At 52.2% G+C, this 21,903-nt stretch overlaps 6 protein-coding genes across 6 annotated transcripts; 3 read left to right on the top strand and 3 right to left on the bottom strand.

Annotated features, from left to right (window-relative positions):
• Positions 1-605: 605 nt before the first annotated feature.
• Positions 606-3,807, bottom strand: PV05_08952 (uncharacterized protein). Its single transcript, XM_013458502.1, has 2 exons — positions 1,002-3,807; positions 606-932 (listed from the first exon to the last, which is right to left on the bottom strand). The coding sequence occupies exons 1-2, from the start codon at positions 3,462-3,464 to the stop codon at positions 789-791; spliced, it is 2,607 nt and encodes an 868-aa protein (XP_013313956.1). The 5' UTR covers positions 3,465-3,807; the 3' UTR covers positions 606-788.
• A 1,034-nt stretch (positions 3,808-4,841) lies between these two features.
• On the bottom strand, positions 4,842-6,935 carry PV05_08951 (uncharacterized protein; the record flags this gene model as incomplete). Its single annotated transcript, XM_013458501.1, has 1 exon — positions 4,842-6,935. One exon carries the CDS (start codon positions 6,933-6,935, stop codon positions 4,842-4,844), a length of 2,094 nt encoding a protein of 697 aa, XP_013313955.1.
• Positions 6,936-7,976: 1,041 nt separating this feature from the next.
• On the top strand, positions 7,977-11,112 carry PV05_08950 (uncharacterized protein; the record flags this gene model as incomplete). The annotated part of the gene is made up of 2 exons (XM_013458500.1): positions 7,977-8,724; positions 8,775-11,112. The coding sequence occupies 2 exons, from the start codon at positions 7,977-7,979 to the stop codon at positions 11,021-11,023; spliced, it is 2,997 nt and encodes a 998-aa protein (XP_013313954.1). The 3' UTR covers positions 11,024-11,112.
• Positions 11,113-12,339: 1,227 nt separating this feature from the next.
• Positions 12,340-13,736, bottom strand: PV05_08949 (uncharacterized protein; the record flags this gene model as incomplete). The annotated part of the gene is made up of 3 exons (XM_013458499.1): positions 12,340-12,909; positions 12,970-13,344; positions 13,401-13,736. 3 exons carry the CDS (start codon positions 13,734-13,736, stop codon positions 12,340-12,342), a joined length of 1,281 nt encoding a protein of 426 aa, XP_013313953.1.
• Positions 13,737-15,244: 1,508 nt separating this feature from the next.
• On the top strand, positions 15,245-17,066 carry PV05_08948 (uncharacterized protein). Its single transcript, XM_013458498.1, has 2 exons — positions 15,245-15,450; positions 15,508-17,066. The coding sequence occupies exons 1-2, from the start codon at positions 15,326-15,328 to the stop codon at positions 16,976-16,978; spliced, it is 1,596 nt and encodes a 531-aa protein (XP_013313952.1). The 5' UTR covers positions 15,245-15,325; the 3' UTR covers positions 16,979-17,066.
• A 555-nt stretch (positions 17,067-17,621) lies between these two features.
• Positions 17,622-19,160, top strand: PV05_08947 (ATP-dependent rRNA helicase RRP3). Its single transcript, XM_013458497.1, has one exon. It carries the CDS (start codon positions 17,642-17,644, stop codon positions 19,088-19,090), a length of 1,449 nt encoding a protein of 482 aa, XP_013313951.1. The 5' UTR covers positions 17,622-17,641; the 3' UTR covers positions 19,091-19,160.
• Positions 19,161-21,903: the final 2,743 nt, after the last annotated feature.

Here is a 21,903-nt window from a genome sequence, read left to right as displayed (position 1 = left end):
AGAAGACTTGAGGATGCTAGTCAAGGGCTTGAGAAGGGAGTGGAAGGGATACCCGTGGCGTGCCTAGTGAGCCGTGGTCATCACCCAGAATGAGCCTGGTCGCCGGTAGTCGATCTGTTGGCCTCCGAGGCTGCTGCCAATTCACCATGGAGTTATTAGTCCATCGTCATCAACTAGAACTTGGAAGAAGCCCATCGTCTGAAGAGAAGATATAAGCAAAGTTCAAAGTGCTCAGTCTGTTGCTGGATGGAAGCTGCACGCAAGAGTACGAGTCCGAGTCTGCTCACTTTCAAACTTCGGCCATTCTCCGAGAGGTCCAAGTCCTGGGGAGTACTCGTACTTCTCCTTTATCTCATGGGCACGTAGTTCGATATCTCTGGCTGCACCAGGCTGGTGAGGCTTAACTGAGACCCTGGCTTTCGCCACAAACACATCCCCAGCAAGTTCTCAATAGGTCAACACTACGCGTCGAGGGCGTATACGAGATCAGCAGAGTCCTATCAAGCCCGCTAGGTGCCTGATCCTCTTATCGAAATGTTCCACCCAAGCATCCACTCGGCTCCAACAACAATTTCAGTTCTGGAGCAGTCTGGATGTCTCGAATCCTCGAATCCACGATTTTTGATACAGTACATGAAATGCCTTATGTACCACGTTTGGTTTTCCATCCGGCCCAATTATGCGCCATCGTTGATCTCGTATGTAGTCCAGCCTCGTTATTAAACCTCGTAACAGTCATCCATCAACATGCCAGCGAGTGTGCCGTGGGATATCATATATACATTAATTCACAAAGCAAGGCCTGTACCGTCTCCTGTCCATCTGTACAAGGCAAGCACTTCACGCCTCCAATGTTGCTGTTCAGCTAGATCTTCCGGGATACGCCCACGAACTTGCTGCAGTGCAGACCGCATCACCTTCCTGAAGTTTCGCTACCATTGTTGTCAGCTCCCTGTCGGAAGAGAATTTATTGGGAACGCATTGGGAATGAAAATGCTTACCTGGTACTGGGTATCCAACGTCGCGACACAAGCTTCATGAGCTCGCACGATGGTTTCACAAGCCTTGACCACATCAGGGCTGACATCTCCTTGCAGCTTGTCTGCGAACAAGAGAAGCAAGAAGCTCCCTTGAAGCAAATAAACTCCGAAGAAGAATGGCATGAAACTCAGGTCGGGATCAACCTCGATGATCTCGGCGACTGCTTCGGCTGCACTGACCGCATGTCCAGTGGCCGTCACGAATGACTGCGAGGAGATCCAGAGATCATTGTCATCGAGCAGAGCAATGGGATCCCATTTGCCCGTCAACAGAATATGCAACACGTGCATGATATGCGTTCCATACGCCACCACCGTCTTGGTCTGCAACGCCAGCTCCGAAGCACTGTGGGACTCGGACGTACTTGCAGACACCACAGACGGCGTGAGGACATCATTATGGCTTGTATCTGGAAGATGACCTCCAGATGCTTCGAAATCCTTCAAGCTCTGCCCGTACGTTTCGAGCTGCTGAACGATTTCCTCGGTATGATCGTCCCAGTTCTTCGCTTTCTTGGCTCGGGGGCCGAAGCGAGGACGGTTGCGTGCATGGTTCAGGTCGAGGATCTCTCCCAAGATGACCATCAGAGGTAAGAAATAACCAAACACACTATGTGACGTGCATTCGATATTCAATCCCCGTCTTCGGTTCGCTGGGTCAGAAGTTCTGTCGAATTTTCCGGCTTGGAAGGCGTCATCATCCAAAGGCTGCAGCAAGTTTTCGCACTCTTTGTTGAGAAAGAACATGGGACGATTATAACACAAGGCCAGATGCCGATCTTGCATGTACAGTAACCACCAGGTCCGTCGTCGTTCCTCCCTCGCCTCCTCGGACAGATAGCCTGTTGGCTTCCGCCGATTGTCATCCATCGAGTTCTTGCGAGTTTCACCCGAATGACCGTCCGTCGGTTTATTGTCTTCGCCGTCCTCCTCGGGCGGATTGGGCGGAAGTTCGCGTCCGAGTCTGATTTCTCGGGCGAGCGACCATGCAGCGTTCCACCATCTCAAACTGGCTGCCTTGCGTTCACTTGCCGACACTACTGTAGCGAGATGGATGTAGGTAGCCAGATTGTCAATCTGTGCTCGGTCGACTCCACTGCCGCTGGTCTGGGTTGGCACCACGAGAGCCCCAAGACCTGCATCATTCGGCGGCAGTTGCGGGTAGTTTGGATTAGGTGTTGGCGCAGAGGTGTTCGGGTGACTATGGACCAATGGCTTCAGCATGTTGATTGTAAGCTCCAGTAATCGCTGACAGATTCTCGCTCGAGCGTCCAGTTGGGTCGTTAGAAAGGCTGCGTCACTGGTCTGAGCCGCAGTCCAGAGCATGCTGGCTAGCAAAGCAGGAGTACATGGCCGCGGATCGGTGGGGTGCAAGATGGACTTCTTGCGGAAGATATAGCCAAGTACATAAGGATTTGCGGGTCGTAAATATGCTGAAGTAGTACTGGTAAAATATTGCTCCAATAGGTCGCATGCCAGAGCTTGAGGAATTATGGGCTCGATATGTGGGAGCAGAGGACGCAATACAGGATATCTCAGTGCGTCGGTAATTCGAGGTTGCGCAGGCATGGGCTCGTTGATGAACATGGGAGAAGTCAGAGCCAACCAGTCCGGTGATTCCACCATGGGTGCTTTGCCCATGAAGGCTACAGAATAGTCATCTCCCAGCGGGAAGCCGAAGCCTTGTGTAGTGCCTTGGACGTGCATTGAATCCAGTGTAGGTGCGGCGTAGGCCTGGTTAGGGACAGCAAAATCGATGGCGCGAGTCTGTGCCATTTGTGGTACCAGTGACTGATCGATCTCATGAAGCTGGCCGCCATTCGCCATGGTCATGCCGGTGGAAGGATCGAAGGCTCCGAAGAAGCTGTTCTGATGGTGGCCACTTTCAAATGTTGCGCTCGGAGGGGTGTTGTTGGAGGGCAAGCCGTTGGTATCGACCAGACCACCTGGTCCTGCGTAAGATGTGCTCGAATATTTCCTGCTACCAAGATCTTGCCTCATACCAGAGGTACTAGGGCCCGACGGAGCATTTGTAAGGTTGGATTCTTCGTTTATTTCCGCCTCTTTTTTAGGAGCACGTCCGCGTTTCTTGTGAGCTCGAGCATACTCGCAGACCAAAGAATTTTCGGTACAGTGTGCACATGGCTGTTTACCATCGCACTTGGTACGCAGTTGGTTGCACTGGTCGCAAGCCCGACTGATTCGGCGCCGGACCGCAGAGGATTCACTAGAGCCATTCCCGTCCACTTCAGACTCCCTCCTCTTGCGGCCGGCTTGCAGATTACCATCTCCATCGTAAGAGTGCGGGGTCGGCTGGAGGATGGAGGAGAGATGAGTTTGAGAAGCGATCATATCGGGCCTGTGGCCATAGTCGTGGTACTCGGAGTAGCTATTGTGGGATTGTGGGGGAATGCGGGATAGCATGATGGCCAGCTTGAACAGAGACAGCAGCGAAAAGTGCTGCTGTCATGACTCGATGGACATAAGGTCGTCTACCAGCTGCTGAACGGTGTCTGCAAAGGTAAGCGTATACCAGCGTCGTATCTGAGCAAAGCCAGCAGGAGGAATGGAGGAAGTGCAAGTTGTAGCGGCGTCGATGGTGGTGGAGCTCTCTTTTGTTCACATGAGTTGGAGTAGAGAAGAGCATGCGGCAAAGTCGCGCCGGGGCCCGGCGAAAAGGTCTTGCGCAAGGATGGAAGAAATTACAGTATGAGGGCGGTGGAGGGCCAAATCGAAGACTCACTAGACCGAAGAAAAAGCATGTCAGTGCGCCGAATGGTAGAAAAAAGCGAGGAGGAGAAGGAGGGAGCACGACGAGGCACCCACGGAGGAGGGTCTCAATCAGGGTTGCATGCCTGTGCCTCGTGGTTCGTCTAGAGAAGAGCGAGACTGGGGGCGTCATGGGGACCGAGTCCAATCATGCAAGTGCCTGGGGTTGAAAGGTGTGTTCGTGACCTTTCTAACTTAGGCACGGACAGGGATTACCACCGGGCGTCGCCTGCAGAGAGCCACGCCTACCACAGAGCCACAGTACAGTAGGCTGCACCAACCTCTAGGCGTCCCCATACTACCGTACCTAGGTAGGTAGTGTGTATATGTTTCGATGGGTTAGCCGGCAACGATCCAGGATGGGGGCGGGTACTACTGTAGCTCTACTCTTGCTCCTGCTCTTACTGCTGCTATCCACCGGGAGAGTCCTTCCCTCTTCCCTCTTCTCTACTACTACCACGTACTACTCAACTGCCATCTGTGGAGATGAAAGGCTGCAGATGCGGGGTGGGGCTAGTAGCAATTCTACTTGTAGGAAATGCAGCCGTCACCAAATCATCGTGGGTGACTCGTACTGACCGCCTCTCAGCTTCCAGTGGTCCGGCTCGTCTATTCGCCTCCGTTCCAGTCCACGATCATTATGATGTTGGTGAGCATTACATTATTAGTAGCTTGGGAAAGGTGACTGCAAGGCCGTATGCGCGGCCCAGAGCCAGGTCACTCTTTATTCTGGATGCTGTTTGCCACGGGCTAGTAGGCTCAACGCAGCCTTCTTACACCTTCTTACCATCTTGATCTCGTAAAAACACCGGTGTCGGGCTGCCGCCGGAGTCTGAGGCCAGGTTCAAGGCACGAGGTGTGATTGGACTTGACTCATGAACCGCTATTCCTTAGTGACCTACACTATCAAGTAACTCACTGCAGGCAGAGCATCCTCTCTATGTACGGTGCATCCTTGATTGTGTCAAGCCCTGTGCGACGGCGGGCGGGAAGGCTTCATCTGGCCTCATATCCAACTCAAGTGGCATCAAGTTACTGATCGAGGTAATAGCTGATGCTGTAATTCAACCACGCGCACTGGGGTACATCCACAAACTTCCCCGTATATGCGGGATAATCAAGGTGCTTGATCGGCCCCGTGGCGCTGCTGACCTTCTGCCATGGCCCAGACTCCTGGACGCCTTGCAAAGTCTTCGTATATCCTCTCGCCCTGAGGTATTCGATCGGAGGGTTCGGCTGTCCGCTCTTAACGAATTCCGCGAAATAGCCGCTGACCAGCTGGACCGAGTACAGGTCGTTCGCATCACGCAGCGGGACGTAGAAGTTACCAAACAGCCAGTCCATATCCGCGCCATGAAGCTTGAAGTACGGCAGATTTGGGTTTCCATATGGATACCCTGGTGTGACAGGTGCCCCGGCCACGTTCTCGGGATTATATCCATTGATGGTCCGCTCGAACTGGTAGTAATATGTGGCGGGAAATGTACCGGTCTTCGCACCAGCGTAGACGGTGGCTTGATCGATGCATCGGAACGTATTGTCCGTCGCGACGCGTTGAGTGACGTTGAACGCATCAAATGTCACGTTGCCGGTATCATGGTACGGAAAGAGACCGGACTGGATGATGGCTTGGGCGTACGATGCGTTGATGCCCAGTCCGTACATAAGACCTGCCGTTTCGTTGTTGATCGGTGTAGGCGAGATGTTGGAGAAGGAGGCCCCATCATTTGCTGCAATGCCAAAGATGATGGGCACGTATGCCGCGCTTCCATTGCGGTTGACCACGTCAAGCTCTGGTGTGTTGACGATAGTGCCATCTTGGACCACGTATCGAGCCACAGTCTCGAGTGAGACCAGGTCGGTAGCGTTGAGCTTCTCCAGACACGTAATGTTGCCGCTCAAGGTCGGTTGTGTACAGTTGGAGCCATTAAAGATCTGGGGACCGGCTAGGGTGTATGATTCGTTGATCGTCAAGTAGGAAGAGTATGTGGTACCATAGTTGCTTTCGAGACCCAAGTCCACACCACCTCCGAGGTTGGACAGAGCGACGGCGCCTTGAAACAAGGGAATTGCAGGTGGGCTACCAAGCAGAGTTCTCACGGAGCCTGCACCTGCAGACTCGCCCATTATCGTTATTTTCTTTGGGTCGCCTCCGAAGCTGGCGATATTCTGGACGGTCCAGTTCAGGGCCACAATCTGATCGCCTATGCCAAAGTTGCCTTTGATATCTGTGCCGGGAATTGCAAGGAACCCCAATGTCGAGAGACGGTAGTTGATGGTAACAACCACAATGTCTTCTCTTGACGCTAGATTCCCGCCATCGCTCAAAGGATCGGCTCCAGTGCCACCAGTAAAGCCGCCTCCATGAATCCAGAATAGGACAGGTCGTAAGCCCTTTGTAGATCCCGCTACTGGAAGATAAGGGGTTTGAATGTTCAGGAAGAGACAGTCTTCGCTTCCACCTCCAACTCGAACACATTCAGAGCCGTAAGCCGTGGCATTCACCGTCTTGCCAGTCCCAGTATATTTCTGAGAGTACTGGAATCTTTGTGGTGGATTGGCATATCTGATGCCCAGGAATCGGAATGACTTCTGGTTCCGATATCCGACGTAAACGTTGCCTGCTGCTGCTACAGCAAGTTCATTTGACGTACTGGCCGTGGAGTCCGGTGGTTCACTGGCTCTGCTGGACTGTGTGCAGAGGACAGGAAGCGCCGAGTTGTTCTGTGCCGAAGCTTGGAAGACCAATTGTGACTGCTGCGCAACTTGCACATTTCCTCCTGCAATATGGTACGCTTGGTTGGGCGATACTCTGCCGGAGAATGCTAGGTAGGACAGCGCAGAAGCGAAGTCGGAACTGTAATTCTGGATGGTAGCTTGGGTCAAAAGAGTCTCACTCAAGGCTCCGCAAGCCGCCGACCCAGCACTCGCTGTCATAGGATCAAGGAGAATTGCGCCGACATGATTGACGTCGTCGGAGGCATTGAGATTGTTTTGGTAAACGAAAGTCAACGAGCTTTGAGTGTTGGATACAGTCACTCCGGTTCTAGCCCTGAGGTCATAAGGATGACTATGAGCTGCAGTGAACAGCAGCACCAACGGCAATGCGACTCGTAACGGGGACATCACGTTCATTCGCATTCGATTCCACTCAAAGAGGAACTGGAGGAGAAAGGGATATGATCACAGTGACCACAGACAGGAGGACGCAATGTTCTTACCATGATCATGGTGAGCTCAATCAAACCCTTTGCAAACCATAACGGCGAGGTTGTTTCCATCCACCCGTGGCCACCTTCCATCATCTTTTGAGTGCCTTGTACACTAGCAGGGCAGTCCGGCTGTATGACCAGCGAGTATTATAGACTGTCATGCCTAGATTGGCAGGACGTTGGTCCTGGTCATCGTCTACCGCCTTGAGAATGCGGAGTCAATTGCACCCATACCCATCGATATCAGGCTGTGAACAAGAAAAGTCGGCATCATTGAAGCATTGTGTCCAGTCCCCCGCCTGGCGCGAAGATCACAATTGCCGAGGAAGGGTTAATTGAACCTGCATGATGCTGCCCTCACGGCAACACGTTGATGAGGTCAACCGGTGCGTCGCTTTGATCAAGATAGGAAGGTCGTGTAAGGTGTTGAAGCTCGTATGATGGTCCTTGACGTATCTCCATGATCCTCCTTTCAGGCTAAATTGGCAGTCGGCAGTCTTTCGCAGTCCCATTATTCCATCTCGCTAACTTCGTCTCAAGATCATTCCATTTGCCATAACGAGACCTGATCTGCATCATCCATAGCATGAATTGAGAGCCCTGTCATTTCTGCTGCTCTCCAGGTTTTTTGCCGTTTCTCCGCAAACTGCCTCTGCGATGTTTTCTGCGGCTAATATTTGTGGACTCGTGACTTGCAGAATCCACGACCTCTATGGTGTCCAGCCTCGAGGCGAAGCTGCGCTCCCAGCAGAGGCTCGGTGTCCGCATTCTCTAGGGCCGGTTCAATGTGACCTTGCAGTCAATGCAGGTCCGCTCAGCCAAGCGCACCAAGAGCTCCACAGGAGAGAGATGGTCTTGAAAGGTAAGCTCAGCCATATTAACAGTATATGAGGCGGTGAGAACATCCACGTGCACGATGCACGATTGATTCGGAGCGTGTTGTGGTGCGTGCAAAATGGCGGCCTTGATCGTGTTGTTCGCAGTGCTCTGCTCTTGCTGGCAGGTATATGCGCAGCAGCCTCTGATAACGTTCAATCAGTCGGCTGGCGCTCTCCTTCTCGCCGATGGTTCAACCGCACCGACTATACTCGTGAGCAACGATGAATGGGCTGGCGTGAGAAGGGCGGCAGAAGACTTTGCACAAGATGTCGGACGAGTCACTGGGGTAAATGGCACGGTGACATCTTTCAATTCCAGCTTTGCCACGAGTTCTTCATCACCTGTTGTCATTGCAGGCACAGTAGGGAAATCGAGTCTCATTAGCCAGTTGGTGCAACAAGGGAAGATCAACGTCGACGCCACACGAGGACAATGGGAAGCGTACCAGATCCAAGTGGTAACAAGTCCAATCAAGGGCGTCCAGAGTGCCGTCGTCATCGCTGGCGCAGACAAAAGGGGCACCATCTATGGCATTTATGATTTGTCTGAGCAGATGGGTGTGTCACCTTGGTATTGGTGGGCCGATGTGGCCGCCATGCCTCAGCATTCGGTCTACATCATGAACACCACTAAGATTCAACCTTCACCATCAGTCAGATATCGGGGATTCTTCTTGAACGACGAACAGCCGGCTCTGACCAATTGGATCAATACTCGATACGCCCCAGGCAAGTATGGACCTGGTTTCAACCACCTATTCTATTCTACGGTCTTTGAGCTGCTGCTTCGTCTACGAGCAAATTACCTCTGGCCGGCTCAGTGGGGTAAGAGCAACACGTCAATCCAGGTAACAACAGCTAACAGCTCGGTGCAGGCTCGATGTTCGACGTTGACGACCCTCTTAATCCAGCCACTGCTGACGAATATGGTATCGTAATGGGAACTAGCCACACTGAACCCATGATGAGGGCAACCAATGAACAGAGCAAATTCATGAACGGCACATGGGCATGGGCTACAAATCGTGCCAACGTTACAGAGTTCATGCGACAGGGCGCAGAAAGAGCAAAGCCGTACGAGTCATTGTATACAATGGGTATGCGCGGTCTTGGAGACGTCGCCTCCCCTACGCTCAATTCCAGCAGCCTGGAGACGATCGTCAACGTCCAACAAGGTCTCCTTCGCGAAGTTTACAATATCTCCAATGTTTCCGCCATTCCTCAGATGTGGTGTCTCTACAAAGAGGTGGGAGGGTATTTTGCGGACGGTATGGATGTGCCAGAGGATATAACACTATTGTGGTCCGATGACAATTGGGCAAATATGCAGAGACTGCCACTGTCAAACGAGACTGGGCGGTCTGGTGGTGCCGGAATTTATTATCATGCTGACTATGTTGGCGACCCAAGAGACTACAAATGGATTGACACAAATTCCTTGCAAAAGTACTGGAGTGAACTGCAGCAGGCATACGACCGACAGGCACGCACAATTTGGATACTAAATGTCGGAGATTTGAAGCCTATGGAGGTGCCCATCGGCTACTTCTTGTCCGCAGCATACGATGCTCCATCTCTGGCTTCTCCAAACAGCACCTATACTTGGCTCAGTCAATGGGTGGCCCGCCAATTTGGATCAGAAATCGCAGACACAACAGCCACCATCCTGCTCAATTATTCAATGTATGCAGCAAGGAGGAAGTATGAGCTCGTTGACCCAACGACTTACAGCATCATCAACTACAACGAAGCCGGCAATGTACTGCAGCAATGGACAGACCTGGTCAACGCCGCTTCGAAGATCTACAATCAGCTCGATACGTCTCTTCAGCCATCATACTTCGAGTTAGTCCTTCACAAGTGCATGGCTGGGTACATTGTGTACTCAATCCACGTCAATGCGGCGAGAAACAATCTTTATGAGGAGCAAGGAAGATCAAGCACGAACGCACTGGCTCAGACAGTGCTCAATAACTTTGCTCAGGACCATGCCCTGACGCAGAGGTACCATCAGCAGCTGAATGGTAAATGGAACCACATGATGGACCAGACACATCTGGGTTATTACTACTGGCAGCAGCCGATGCGTAACAGTCTCCCTCCACTTGGGTATGTCCAGCAGCAAGAGATCGCTGCATCGGGTCAATTGGGCGTGACCTGCGACGGTAACAACGGCACAGTCCCCGGCGACGACGTGTACCACACCCTTTCGAGCAACGTCCTTACTCTGCCACCCATGGATCCCTATGGGCCTTCACGATGGATTGAACTGTTCTCTCGCGGCACGGACGCCGTCAACTTCAAAGTTTCAAGTGAGCCGCACATCACGGTTACTCCATCGAGCGGCGTCCTCCAAGCCAACGGCAACAGCACTGACATCCGCTTGACTGTGTCTGTCGACTGGACCCATGCGCCAAATGGGTCTACAATTTCGACCATCAACATCACCACCACGACACCCACGGGCAAATACTTGAACGGCACCTACCCATACGGCAACTTCAACATGCCACAGCTCAGCGTCCCGGTCAATAAGACCTCGGTCCCAACCTCCTTCCACGGCTTTGTCGAGTCTGACCGCACCATCTCGATAGAGCCAGAACATTTCTCGGCCAACGTCTCTGCTAATGGCAATGGCAATGGCACCGGCTCGGCATACTACCAGGTCATCCCGAGCTACGGACGGACATTATCAGGTGTAGGCCTCCTCCCGTTCACAGCACCGTCTCAGCACGCGACAACATCGACCTCTCCGAAGCTGGTCTACAACTTCTACACTTTCACACCAAACGTGACAAACGCAAATCTCACCCTCTATGCCGGTACGGCTATGAACACGGACCCTTCGCGCCCGCTGAAATACGCCGTGAGCATTGACGATGCAGCTCCGAAGACCATACAGCCAAATCCACTCACGCACCTCTGGCCATTGCCAGATATGTGGGATGGCATGGTCGCCAATGCCGCCATGACCAACACTACAACCCATGACCTCGGCAAGCCGGGTGCCCACACCCTGAATCTGTGGCTACTGGAGCCAGGACTCATTGTGCAGAAACTGGTCCTTGATCTAGGAGGTGTGAGGGAGAGCTATCTAGGTCCTCCTGAGAGCAGGATTGTCTGATGTTGCTGTGCTGCCCGGCGGTGCAACCAAGGGACAGCTTTTCCCGTCTCCTTTTGGTGGGCATATAACGGAAGACTAAGCACTGTTCAGCTAATATCAAAAAATATCCTCCTCTGTTTGAGACTCAATACGGAGTATCCAAAAAGAAAACGTCCAGCTCTAAGGACCAACACAGGTCCTTCGGACTCAAACGTCCCCCTGATCTCCAGAGGTCATGATCGCTCTGAGTTCTGAATTTGACCAGTCATCCGTCTAAGCCGACCCCCTGGTCGGATAAATCAGTCTATCCCGTCCTCCCTGGTGATGAAGCATTGACCTATTCCTGACAACCCCGGACGGCCTGCCTGCCCTTTTCGATATCCGGCTGAATTCAAAGTTCTGCTGCCCTGATGGCCCCCACTTTCGTAGCTTGACGGTTTTTGGGCAGCCACCTGCATACTTCACAGTGCTTTCTCTCGAGTTGGGTTTATCGGAGCTTCATAAGATGGTGCGCCATTTTCGCGCTTGAGAAGCATACAGTGCCTGAATACGAGAAGCTTGAAAGACTGTCGCACTACTTAGGTGGCCCTGGTGGCCAACTAAGAGCTTGCACCGGATAAACTCCGTAGCCTTGTTCGTGGAAGGCATAATAGCTACTGGTACTCCCTGCTCCAATCGAGCTACTAGTAGTAGCATCTGCATGGCGAGGCAGCCTTTTTTATTTATTTTTTGAGTACTAGTAGCGCATCGCTTTCCCCGTGTAGGAACAGGCACAGGCAAAATAACCACCCTAAGCATTGTAGCTCGCGCTAGAAGTGCAATAAACATGTACATACGGGTGCATACGATGAATAAGACCCCCGACAGCGTCGAGGGCGGTTGAATATCGGCCTCGAGTATGACTTAGTTAGGAGTATCAAGGCTGGAATCACAGAGCGCAAAAGAGGGCGACAGCAATCAAGCTCGAGGGGCTAGCGTGTTCGGAGAGATCCTGGCATTACTTGTACTTGCAACACTTGTAGCTGTAACTGTAAGTTTGACCATGCCGAGTCGCTAGGACTGCCGCCAACTACTAGTATGTACTCGTAATATCACATGAACACCGTGAAGACGGTGGAGAACAGGAAAGTACTCAAGGGCAGAAGAACTGCACGGAGTACTAGTACACAATCGAGTACACGTCGAAAATTTTGATTAAAGGTGGCTAATATCATGACCCTCCAAGATCTGGTCGCAACAGAAAACCTCCACGATGCCCCTAACCTTCTCGACCATCACGTTCGGCCTAGAGTGCCCTCGGGGGCGAACACATAGTCCCCAGCATGTCTGCAGGACGGTCAAGCGGAGCAAACAGAGCACGGGACGCCCTGCAGGGCCTCGCCAACGGCATAATAGGCTGGCTTCCGGGTAAAATCTGCATTGTACAGATCGGCCGCACCCTGGCCTGGAAACGAGCTGGGGATCCAGGAGTACTGATCGTCAAAGTCCCAGACCGTGATGCCGACGCAGCCACCGACCTGGACGCAGCTGGCCACACTGTCGTAATAGTTCTGGGCCTGCAGCGCGAACCCCGTGGCATTGGTCGCGTTGGCCTCGACGAACCGAATGTCCAGCTCTGTGACCGCCACCTCCAGGCCCAGGGCGATGTAGCCTTGTTTAGCCGCGGTCTGCACTTCCAGGCTCGGGGTGCCGCCCACTTCGAAGTGAGATTCCAGACCCACTCCATCGATCCTGATGCCGCGGGCTTGCACCTCCTTAATCAGTGCGTACGTCGCTTGCGTCTTGTTGCCGGTGTCTTCGATGCCGTAGTCGTTGTAGTACAGTTTGATATCCTTGCCTGTGGCCTCGACGGCTTCCTGCGCGAATTGATATGCCAGGAAGAAGTATTCTGGGCCAATCACGTCGTACTGCCGTCCCGATGAGAGTAAATATTGTGCATGTCGAGGGGAGAAACAAGGATGACTTACCCAAATGCTCGAAGAGAAGCTACCGTTTGAGGCGAGCGCTTCATTCACGACGTCCCAAGAGTAGCAGACGTCTTGCCAATGCGTGATCAGGGTTTGGATGTGGTTCTTCATCACGGCAGTCAGGGTTTCATTGGTCCAGGTACCGTTGATCACCCAGTCGCTAAGTTGCGAATTCCAGACAAGATTGTGGCAGCGCAGATACTTGCCATGGTCTTTGGCGATGTCGACAGCGACCTGGCCACCAGTGAAATTGAAGACGCCTTGCTCAGGCTCGGTGGCAAAGAATTTCATATAGTTGGCCGGAGTGATTTGGCCGAAGATATGGGTGTCATTCAGAATCTCTTGGTACAGGATGTTGGTATCCTCGCCTGTGCCCTGGTTCGCAATGTCAGACACCGGCTCTACTTGACTATCGGAAGTCGAAACCTTACCGGCTGGTCAGTTGCACTGCCGAACCATAGCTTCCCAGCGGCCTGTGCCAGATCATTGAGATATGGGGGCGCCAAGGGCTCAAAGTAGCCAGAGCAAGTAGGTGAGGCGGGAGCCGTGGAACCAGATGAACTTGATGCCGATGTTGTCGACATAGGTGCTGTCGCAGATGCGCTGGTTGCCGATGTCGATGCGGTTGGGCCGATCGTGCCAGTCCCAGGCTGAGGCCATGGGAATCCGCTTGGCTTCTGAGGAGGTCCCCAAGGGTGCACGGGATTAGCAGTGGTCAGGGTTGCAAAAGCCCCGACCACCGCGGGAAGAACGAGATAAGAATGCATACTGGACAAAAAATCGATAAAGGAAGGGACGAAGTATAGCTTCGATTTGCTGGGTGTTCCTGAACTTGCAGTACCTGCAGCATGCGCTTCCTCATATACTTCTTACCGGCAAAATGTGGCTTTCTTCAAATCAGGATCCAGAATTGCATTCATTTTACTCCCAAACACGCCTGCCGAAGACGTTCATGGTCACAGGTTAGGCGAGAAACAGTGAAATCTCAGATATCAACCGGGACCCCGCAACCTGAGATTTGCGCTGCATGGAAGATGAAGTCGACGATACCTACCTTCCATCTCTGGTGTAGAATGAGTGCAGCACACGTGGCCGGCAGAAATCAAGCTGGAGATCTACTGGTGGTAGAAGACCCCATGTATTTGCCCAGAAAATCCAGGGACTCGCGACGTGTGGAGGTGGAGTACTGAAGTCCTTCTGGATACATAGTATATTGATATGCGGCTCAAGTGCCACATCTTCGATCCTGGTGCCTGATGACGGCGCAGCCATGGTCCAGTCGAGGCTTCATCAAGCTGCCTTTCGACCGAGGGCTATTTTTCGTGTAGGTGTGGCGGTGGACTGACCATGATATCCAAACGGACATCTGCCGAAACAGGAAGCTTGACAGCCTCGCGCCGTGGGAGCCACAGAAGCTTGTATCGGATGAGATTCCCAGGACAATGGCCCTAGCGTGTCGATCGACGTGGAAGAGAGATCAAAAGAAGTCTGCTCCGTGCTTCAAAGCAACGGGTAAGAGTATGTGGCAAGCTTGTTCATCCCGGTTAATAGGATAAATATCATACAGGGCAATACACCAATACTAGCCGCATGAGGCCCCCTCCGCGCAAGGATTGCCGGCATTCAGCCAAGTCGACATGTGGTGTCTCCCCAGGGGGCCAGCACACCACTCCCGCTTCCTCTCCCACTCCCACACTTCTCCTTCATCCTCCACACCTCCGGATCAGGTGCAACTTCTCAGCGGATTCCAGAGCTACAGCCAATCATCACAGACGTCGACCGGGATACCCTCCTAAGCGAGATGGTTGTCTGGTCCTTGTGTTGCGCCACGCGATCATGATCAGAAGAGCCACCAGGCAAAACTAGCCGTTGACTTGAGCCATGTCCGGTCCTGGGACGATCTGTCTGTCCGCATCCTCCATCACACGTCCATTCAAGCTAAAATCAAGCTCCGCGACCAAGAGGGATCAATTGTCTTATTGGCGGGGCCCGACTTTTACCCAGCCTTTCGCTTCGGCTGTCGCCTTCTGATCTAGGCCTTTTGTGACCCTTTTCTCTCTGGCTAAAATGTACAGTCAGTGAGAAGGAATGGCCCTATTGGCCGCTGCTATCCCATGTCAGCTTCGGAGCAGGGTTTCTAGATCAGACTCAGAAGAACCAGGCGGGCACAGCGGACTATCCAGAGAGATGCTCGGGCAAGATAAGTCTACATTGTCAATACCACCTTGTATATAATCACCCTCGTGCTCCCTGCTGATCCAGCTTCTTTCTTACATCAAGCTGTTCAAACATCGCTTCTTCTCACCATTCAGACCTGCACGCAAGTTCTCTTGGGTCATCAGTGATCAAAGCAACCATGGGGAAAGACTACTTTGAGTTGGGAGGTCGCCAGTTCCCGTCAAAGACATGGTACAGAGATCCTGCTCTGAGAAGGACCTACATCATCCTCATGTTCGTGGTCCTGACCAGCGCCACCAACGGGTAAGCCAAAGTCATGACTCTGAAGCAAGGACTCGAGACTGATCCACTCCTTTGCAGATACGACGGCTCAATGATGAACGGCCTTCAAACGCTTCCTGCCTGGAAAGATCATTTCGGCCACCCTTCGAAGGGAAGACTTGGTATCTTGAACGCTATCATGGCTGCCGGTTCCATTTCCGCCATCCCTTTCGTGCCTTACGCTGCGGACTTCCTCGGCCGTCGCATGGGTATCCTCGTCGGCTGCATCATCATGCTCATCGGAGTCGTTTTGCAATCCATTGGTGCGAACTACAACATGTTCTTGGGCGCCAGATTCATGATCGGTTTCGGTGTTGCCATTGCCCACGGAGCTTCGCCACTGCTCATTACTGAGCTGGTCCACCCTCAGCACCGTGCTATCTTCACCACCATCTACAACACTACCTGGTACGCCGGTTCAATCGTTGCCGCCTGGCTCACCTACGGAACCGACCATATTTCCAACAACTGGTCATGGCGAATCCCCACCATCGTCCAAGCTGCTCCCAGTTTGATTCAGATTGCCTTTATCTGGTTCGTCCCAGAATCGCCCAGATGGTACATCGCCCACGGCAAGGAACAGAAAGGCCTCGACATTCTCGGCAAAGTTCATGCCAATGGCGACAATAACGATGAATTGGTCCAAGTCGAATTCGTCGAGATCCGTGACACCATCCGACTCGAGAAGGAGCTTGAATCCAATGGCTGGAAGGAGCTCATCAAGACTAAGGGTAACCGCCGCCGACTTATCATCCTCCTGAGCGCTGGTCTCTTCTCCCAATGGTCCGGCAATGGTCTCGTCTCATACTACATCACCACGGTTCTTGACCAGATTGGCTACACTGATACCTTGACTCAGAACTTGATCAATGGTGTCCTCCAAATCTTCAACCTCTTCATTGCAGTTTTGTCCTGCTTCTTTGTCGACAAGATCGGTCGTCGCAAACTCTTCCTCTTCTCCACCACCGGCATGCTCCTCACCTTCATCGCCTGGACTATCTGCTCGGCCCGATTCGCTATTGACGGCAGCAAGTCTGCTGCCAACGCGGTTGTTGGCTTCATCTACATCTACTACTTCTTCTATAACTGGGCCTGGTCTGGTATGCTTGTCGGCTACACTGTCGAGATTCTTCCTTACAACATCCGTGCCAAGGGTATGACTGTCATGTTCCTCATGGTCGATTGCGCGCTCTTCTTCAACCAATACGTCAACCCCATTGCGCTCGCAAACATTAAGTGGAAGTACTATATCGTGTACTGTGTTTGGCTCGCGGTTGAACTTGCCGTGGTCTACGTCTTCTACGTGGAGACCAGGAACACCCCTCTCGAGGAAATTGCCAAGCACTTCGACGGAGATGACGCTCTTCTCGCTGGTGGTGCCGCTTCGCACAAGGGTCTCGCATTGGCTACCGAGATGGGACTCGAGGCCACTGTCATCCAGGCAACAGATGAGAAGAAGGCTGCTGCTGGAGCGGAAGTCGAACACGTCCAACGCAAAGGATCTGTCTAAGAGAGCAAGGTTCGACTGAGGAAGTCTTCAATAATATACTGACTCATACGGGTAGCATGGAAGTCTTTCGGTGGGAAGTGAGATAGAGTTTATATTTGATACCTATTCATCAAACTTTGTAAGCTTTATAACTTCTGAATGTGTTTTCCTCGCCGACAAGTCAATCAAGATCAACAAAGCTTAGCTCGTCCCGCAATCCAGGACTTCTTTGGAAGGGAGTGCCCAGGTCACATAGTCTTGATCTTCTGGGGTCAGCTGTAGCTAGATACTCTGCAGCTAGGTACTCTGCAGTGGAGATGCGAGCTTTCAAAGAACGATGTCCGCTTCGACAGGGTTGGGTCATCGGATACGATAGGATGCCTCCGGACTCGAGATAGTAGAATGTAAAATGTCATACTAGCGAAAATGGCCTGTGTTTGGACGTAGAGCCGAATGTCACTGGGATGATAAATGGAACCGACCAGGAAGGAAGTGTCCGTGCCTCGAGATGGCTCCATCCTCTGCAGGACAAGGACTTCGAACGTGCTCAGCCTTGTTGGTGGCGCAAGGCTGAATTTCACGTGAGGATAAGACTCTTATCTTCACAACCCAAAATTTATTTTCCAAACTGCGACTTTCCGCTACAATCTTCTGTCATTGCATGCGCCCATCCAAATACTCACGATGCCGCCGCTCAAAAAGAGGAAAACCAGCCATGGCTCCAATGTGGACAAGCCCAAAAAGGCAGACACGCCGTCTGAACCTTCAGATTCCGGCAGCGATGCAGCTGATGTCGACGAAGCAGATATCGACGAGGAGTCCGCGCCCCGTCCGACCACATTCAAAGAGTTGGGAATAATTGACTCACTTTGCGAAGCGTGCGAATCACTCGGATACAAAGCTCCCACACCGATCCAGGCCGAGTCAATACCTCTAGCTTTGCAGGGTCGAGATCTTATTGGGTTGGCCGAGACTGGCAGCGGCAAGACGGCTGCGTTCGTGCTTCCCATCCTGCAAGCACTGATGGAGAAGCCGCAACAACTACATTCCTTGATTCTGGCTCCGACAAGAGAATTGGCATACCAGATCTCACAGGCGGTGGAGGCTCTCGGATCGCTAATAGCAGTCCGATGCGCAGTATTAGTAGGTGGCATGGACATGATCCCTCAATCCATCGCCCTAGGAAAGAAACCTCATGTCATCGTTGCCACACCCGGGCGCTTGCTGGATCACCTTGAAAACACCAAGGGCTTCTCCCTGCGACAATTGAAATACCTAGTCATGGACGAAGCCGACCGTTTGCTCGACCTTGACTTTGGCCCGATTCTTGACAAGATTCTGAAAATCATCCCAAGGGAAGGCAGAAAAACGTATCTCTTCTCAGCAACCATGTCAAGTAAAGTGGAATCTCTACAGCGAGCGTCTCTGTCGAATCCGCTACGAGTCGCCGTCTCTCAAGACAAGTATCAGACGGTTTCAACCCTGATACAAACCTACCTCTTCATTCCCCACAAGCATAAGGATCTCTATCTGGTACACACGTTGAATGAACTCGCCGGTCAGACGGGAATCATATTCACAAGAACAGTCAACGAGGCACAACGGCTTTCAATATTACTAAAGACACTTGGATTCTCCGCTGTCCCGATTCACGGTCAGCTATCACAACAGGCTCGATTGGCAGCATTGAATAAATTCCGTGCGAGGTCTCGGAATATCCTGGTCGCTTCGGATGTCGCAGCACGAGGTCTTGATATTCCCTCCGTTGATCTCGTGGTGAATTTCGATCTCCCTCATGACAGCAAGACATACATTCACCGGGTGGGCCGCACGGCGAGAGCAGGGAAGAGTGGCAAAGCCATCTCATTTGTCACTCAGTATGACGTTGAGCTTTGGATGAGAATAGAAGGAGCACTCGGGAAAAAGCTCAAAGAACATGAGACGGTCAAGGAAGAAGTAATGGTTCTAGCAGAGAGAGTTGGAGACGCCCAAAGAGCTGCTGCGATGGAGATGAAGGAGCTGCACGAGAACAGGGGCAAAAAGGGCGCCACGCTGCGACATAAGCGGACCGGTAAAGGCGCAGGGCCCGGTGGAAAACGTGGTCGCGATGACATGGATCAAGATGAGGGTTAATGTTCAAAGGATGGTTCCGATTCGGTGAGCCAGAATGATGCCCGCATACGAAAACGAAATCTCTTCAAGCACCAAATTCAATCCGACCCGTTCTTCCTGAGTTGTTTCAATTCCTTGTCTCTAAGACTGACTCACCTTTGCTCGTGGTATTGACAGCACAGGCGGTTCAGTTATGCTGCTCTTCAGCCGAAGTCTGCACCATGACAAGTATAAGTAGGTCCTTCTATCCTCCTCTTTGTACAACCCGTCCAGTTCTCATCGATGCAAATGTCGTCAAGTCCACTGGCGGTCGTTTCTATATATATGAACTCATCCAGATTTGAGAGGGCACGTCTTACCAGCGGCGCCTTTGCCCTATCGCATTCCCACTCTGTGTGCCACCAGACACCTCGATGATACCCTCTACCGACCAACAGCGAGAAAAGCCTTGTTCCATCTTCTAATTGCTTCACAAGAAGGCTTAGATCTGCAAGGGGCATGCTCGACTTTGACAAATGCACTGAAGTCGATTTCGACTCGTGCTCATTGTCGGGAGAGTGTGTTGATGATACGTTGCCAACTGTCTACTCTTCGTGCATGCATTGCCGTAGCAGGACGGCTCCCAGGACTCCACGACTCCTCCTGGTTCTCATCAGGACACATCACATTGCGGCACGTCTTGATGCCAATCCCATTCTGTACGGTCTAATCTTTCGGCTCTCGAGGGATCCCTCGCTGACTGCTTCAAAATTAGCATTTCACGCTGCATCCTCAATCTGCACATCAACTTTTCGTTGGTGCCTATCAGTGGATGTTCAAAAGAACAGATTGTGGAGATCAGACACGACAAGGACTGTCACGGACTGGGATCCAGAAGGACAAAATACCAGTAAATCGCAAGACACGAGAATTTCGAGTCGACAAATACGGCGCGCCCTCAATGACAGTCCGTCCACGTTTGTCGTTCAGGTTGCCGCTCTTGCTTCGACCATACTGCAAAACGTCAAGGTTGGCAGAGTCGATCTTCTACGTACCTTTGGGTACGGGATCGCGACCGATAAATTCTCGACCGAAGAAGAGAAGAAGGTCCTCTATAACCTTACACTGACACTTTACGTGCACCCTTTTAACCTAGGCGTGCAGCCCGAATCAACAGCCCTGGTCTCGATACCAGAAGGGGTCGAACGTTGTGTCACAGAAGCCAGGAGTGCCAGGAGTGCCTGGGAAGCACGGAATGCCTCTGGACGATTTCCGAGACCTCTCCGAACCGCATGCCTCGACAATCCCAGGAGATCCAATGCTGATGACTTTTGTACTGGCTGCCGCTGGCGCCCGACCACCAAGAGTCAAGTATCGTGAAGCTTTCGACGAGCCCGACATCTGTCATGGTCACTCGAAGCAGTCATCTCAGCTATCTCATTCTTTTGGTGTGGTTCAATCTTCTCCTGTTCCCTCACCTTAACAATCGTTTAAATAGGTTTGCACTCCTCCGGATCATCAGCAAGGGCAGTGCAATCTGTCACCCCCCTGCTCAGCCTATTCCCGGTTTCCATGGCATGGAGAAGAGATGAAGGTAGTGGGCGAGCGGAAATGTGCAACAAGCGTCGCATCGGTCGCGTCAGGTCGATGAGCCAGTCCTCCGAGGATCAGCAGGGCTACAGGCAAAACGGGAGTGAATATGCAAGAGGACCTGTATCTTCCAGCCTTCTGATGTCCATCAAGTCATCTGTATGGCCGACACTCTTATGCTTGCGGACGATGCTCGCGATCGTCGCGCTTGACCCGGTGCCAAAGATGTTCTAACCAACAACAATGAATCCCTAATCATGTCCACAGAAGTCGCCGTTGGGCGGGCCCTTGTTTGGGTCAACTGGATTTGGCTTGCACGCGTCCTTGTTCTCTTCTTCTTTTCTCTTCTCCCATACAAACACAGTATTTCGACAATAAATTTTGTCGAACAACATCTTGGTCTTTTCGGCCTTTGGGCCACCTTTGGCTACGCCGTTGGGCCCAGCTAGGCCAATCGCTCTTTGTCTCAGTACCACCGAGGCTCAAAAGTCGCTCAAGGTTCGCGCGATCCTCTTTCAGTCCTATACTGCATAGTTGGAAGACATTCAATTGGGATGAACCCTTTTGGAGCACCAGGCTTACCCTCCTCGACCAGTTGCTGTCTTCTTCCGCGGCACGCATTCTTCCGAAGGTTTGCTGAGCTTGGAGAGCTTTGGAGAAACGCTCGGTTCAAGGATATTTTGAGCGGCTATATCCCAGCACCTGATGAGGAATCTCCACTGCCGCATCCGGAGCTGGGGCAACTTTTGGCCATTATCTCGATGACGACTTCTCAAGGACGGCGAATTTCGAAGAGCTGTATGACTACACTACATCCACGGTACCTTCCTAGGACTGCATGGCCAAGAATATCGCTGAACCCACAACAATGTAGGTTCTTCTGCTCAAGTGTGGTGATCCTAGGCCACAACTGGCCGCCCCAGCGTGGGGGCCTTTTTTGGACGACTGCTGGCAGAACAAGACCAATATTGGGCTTCTGTCTTTTACCTTCGCGACAGGACACGCCATGCTCCGCCAGGAGGGGCGGTAAGGACAAGAGAACAGTCGATATGCTCAATTCTGAAGAGAAATCTGGTATGTCATGATCGTCACCCATTCCTTGCACTCAAAGGACAAGTCTAGCAATTGCCAAAAACGTTCACCACGCCATTCGGAAGATACGGAAACACCTTGATCCTACATACCCAACTCGTCAAGCTTTGGATGGTCGCCTCCAACGGTTGCTGACAAACATCGGCTGGAACTATCTGTTCTTTGCCGGCATT

This window comes from Exophiala xenobiotica (genome assembly GCF_000835505.1).
Source record: "Exophiala xenobiotica strain CBS 118157 unplaced genomic scaffold supercont1.5, whole genome shotgun sequence".
NCBI lineage: Eukaryota > Fungi > Ascomycota > Eurotiomycetes > Chaetothyriales > Herpotrichiellaceae > Exophiala > Exophiala xenobiotica.
The sequence above is the reverse complement of the archived record's forward strand: the minus strand, read 5'-3'. Positions and strand labels throughout refer to the sequence as shown.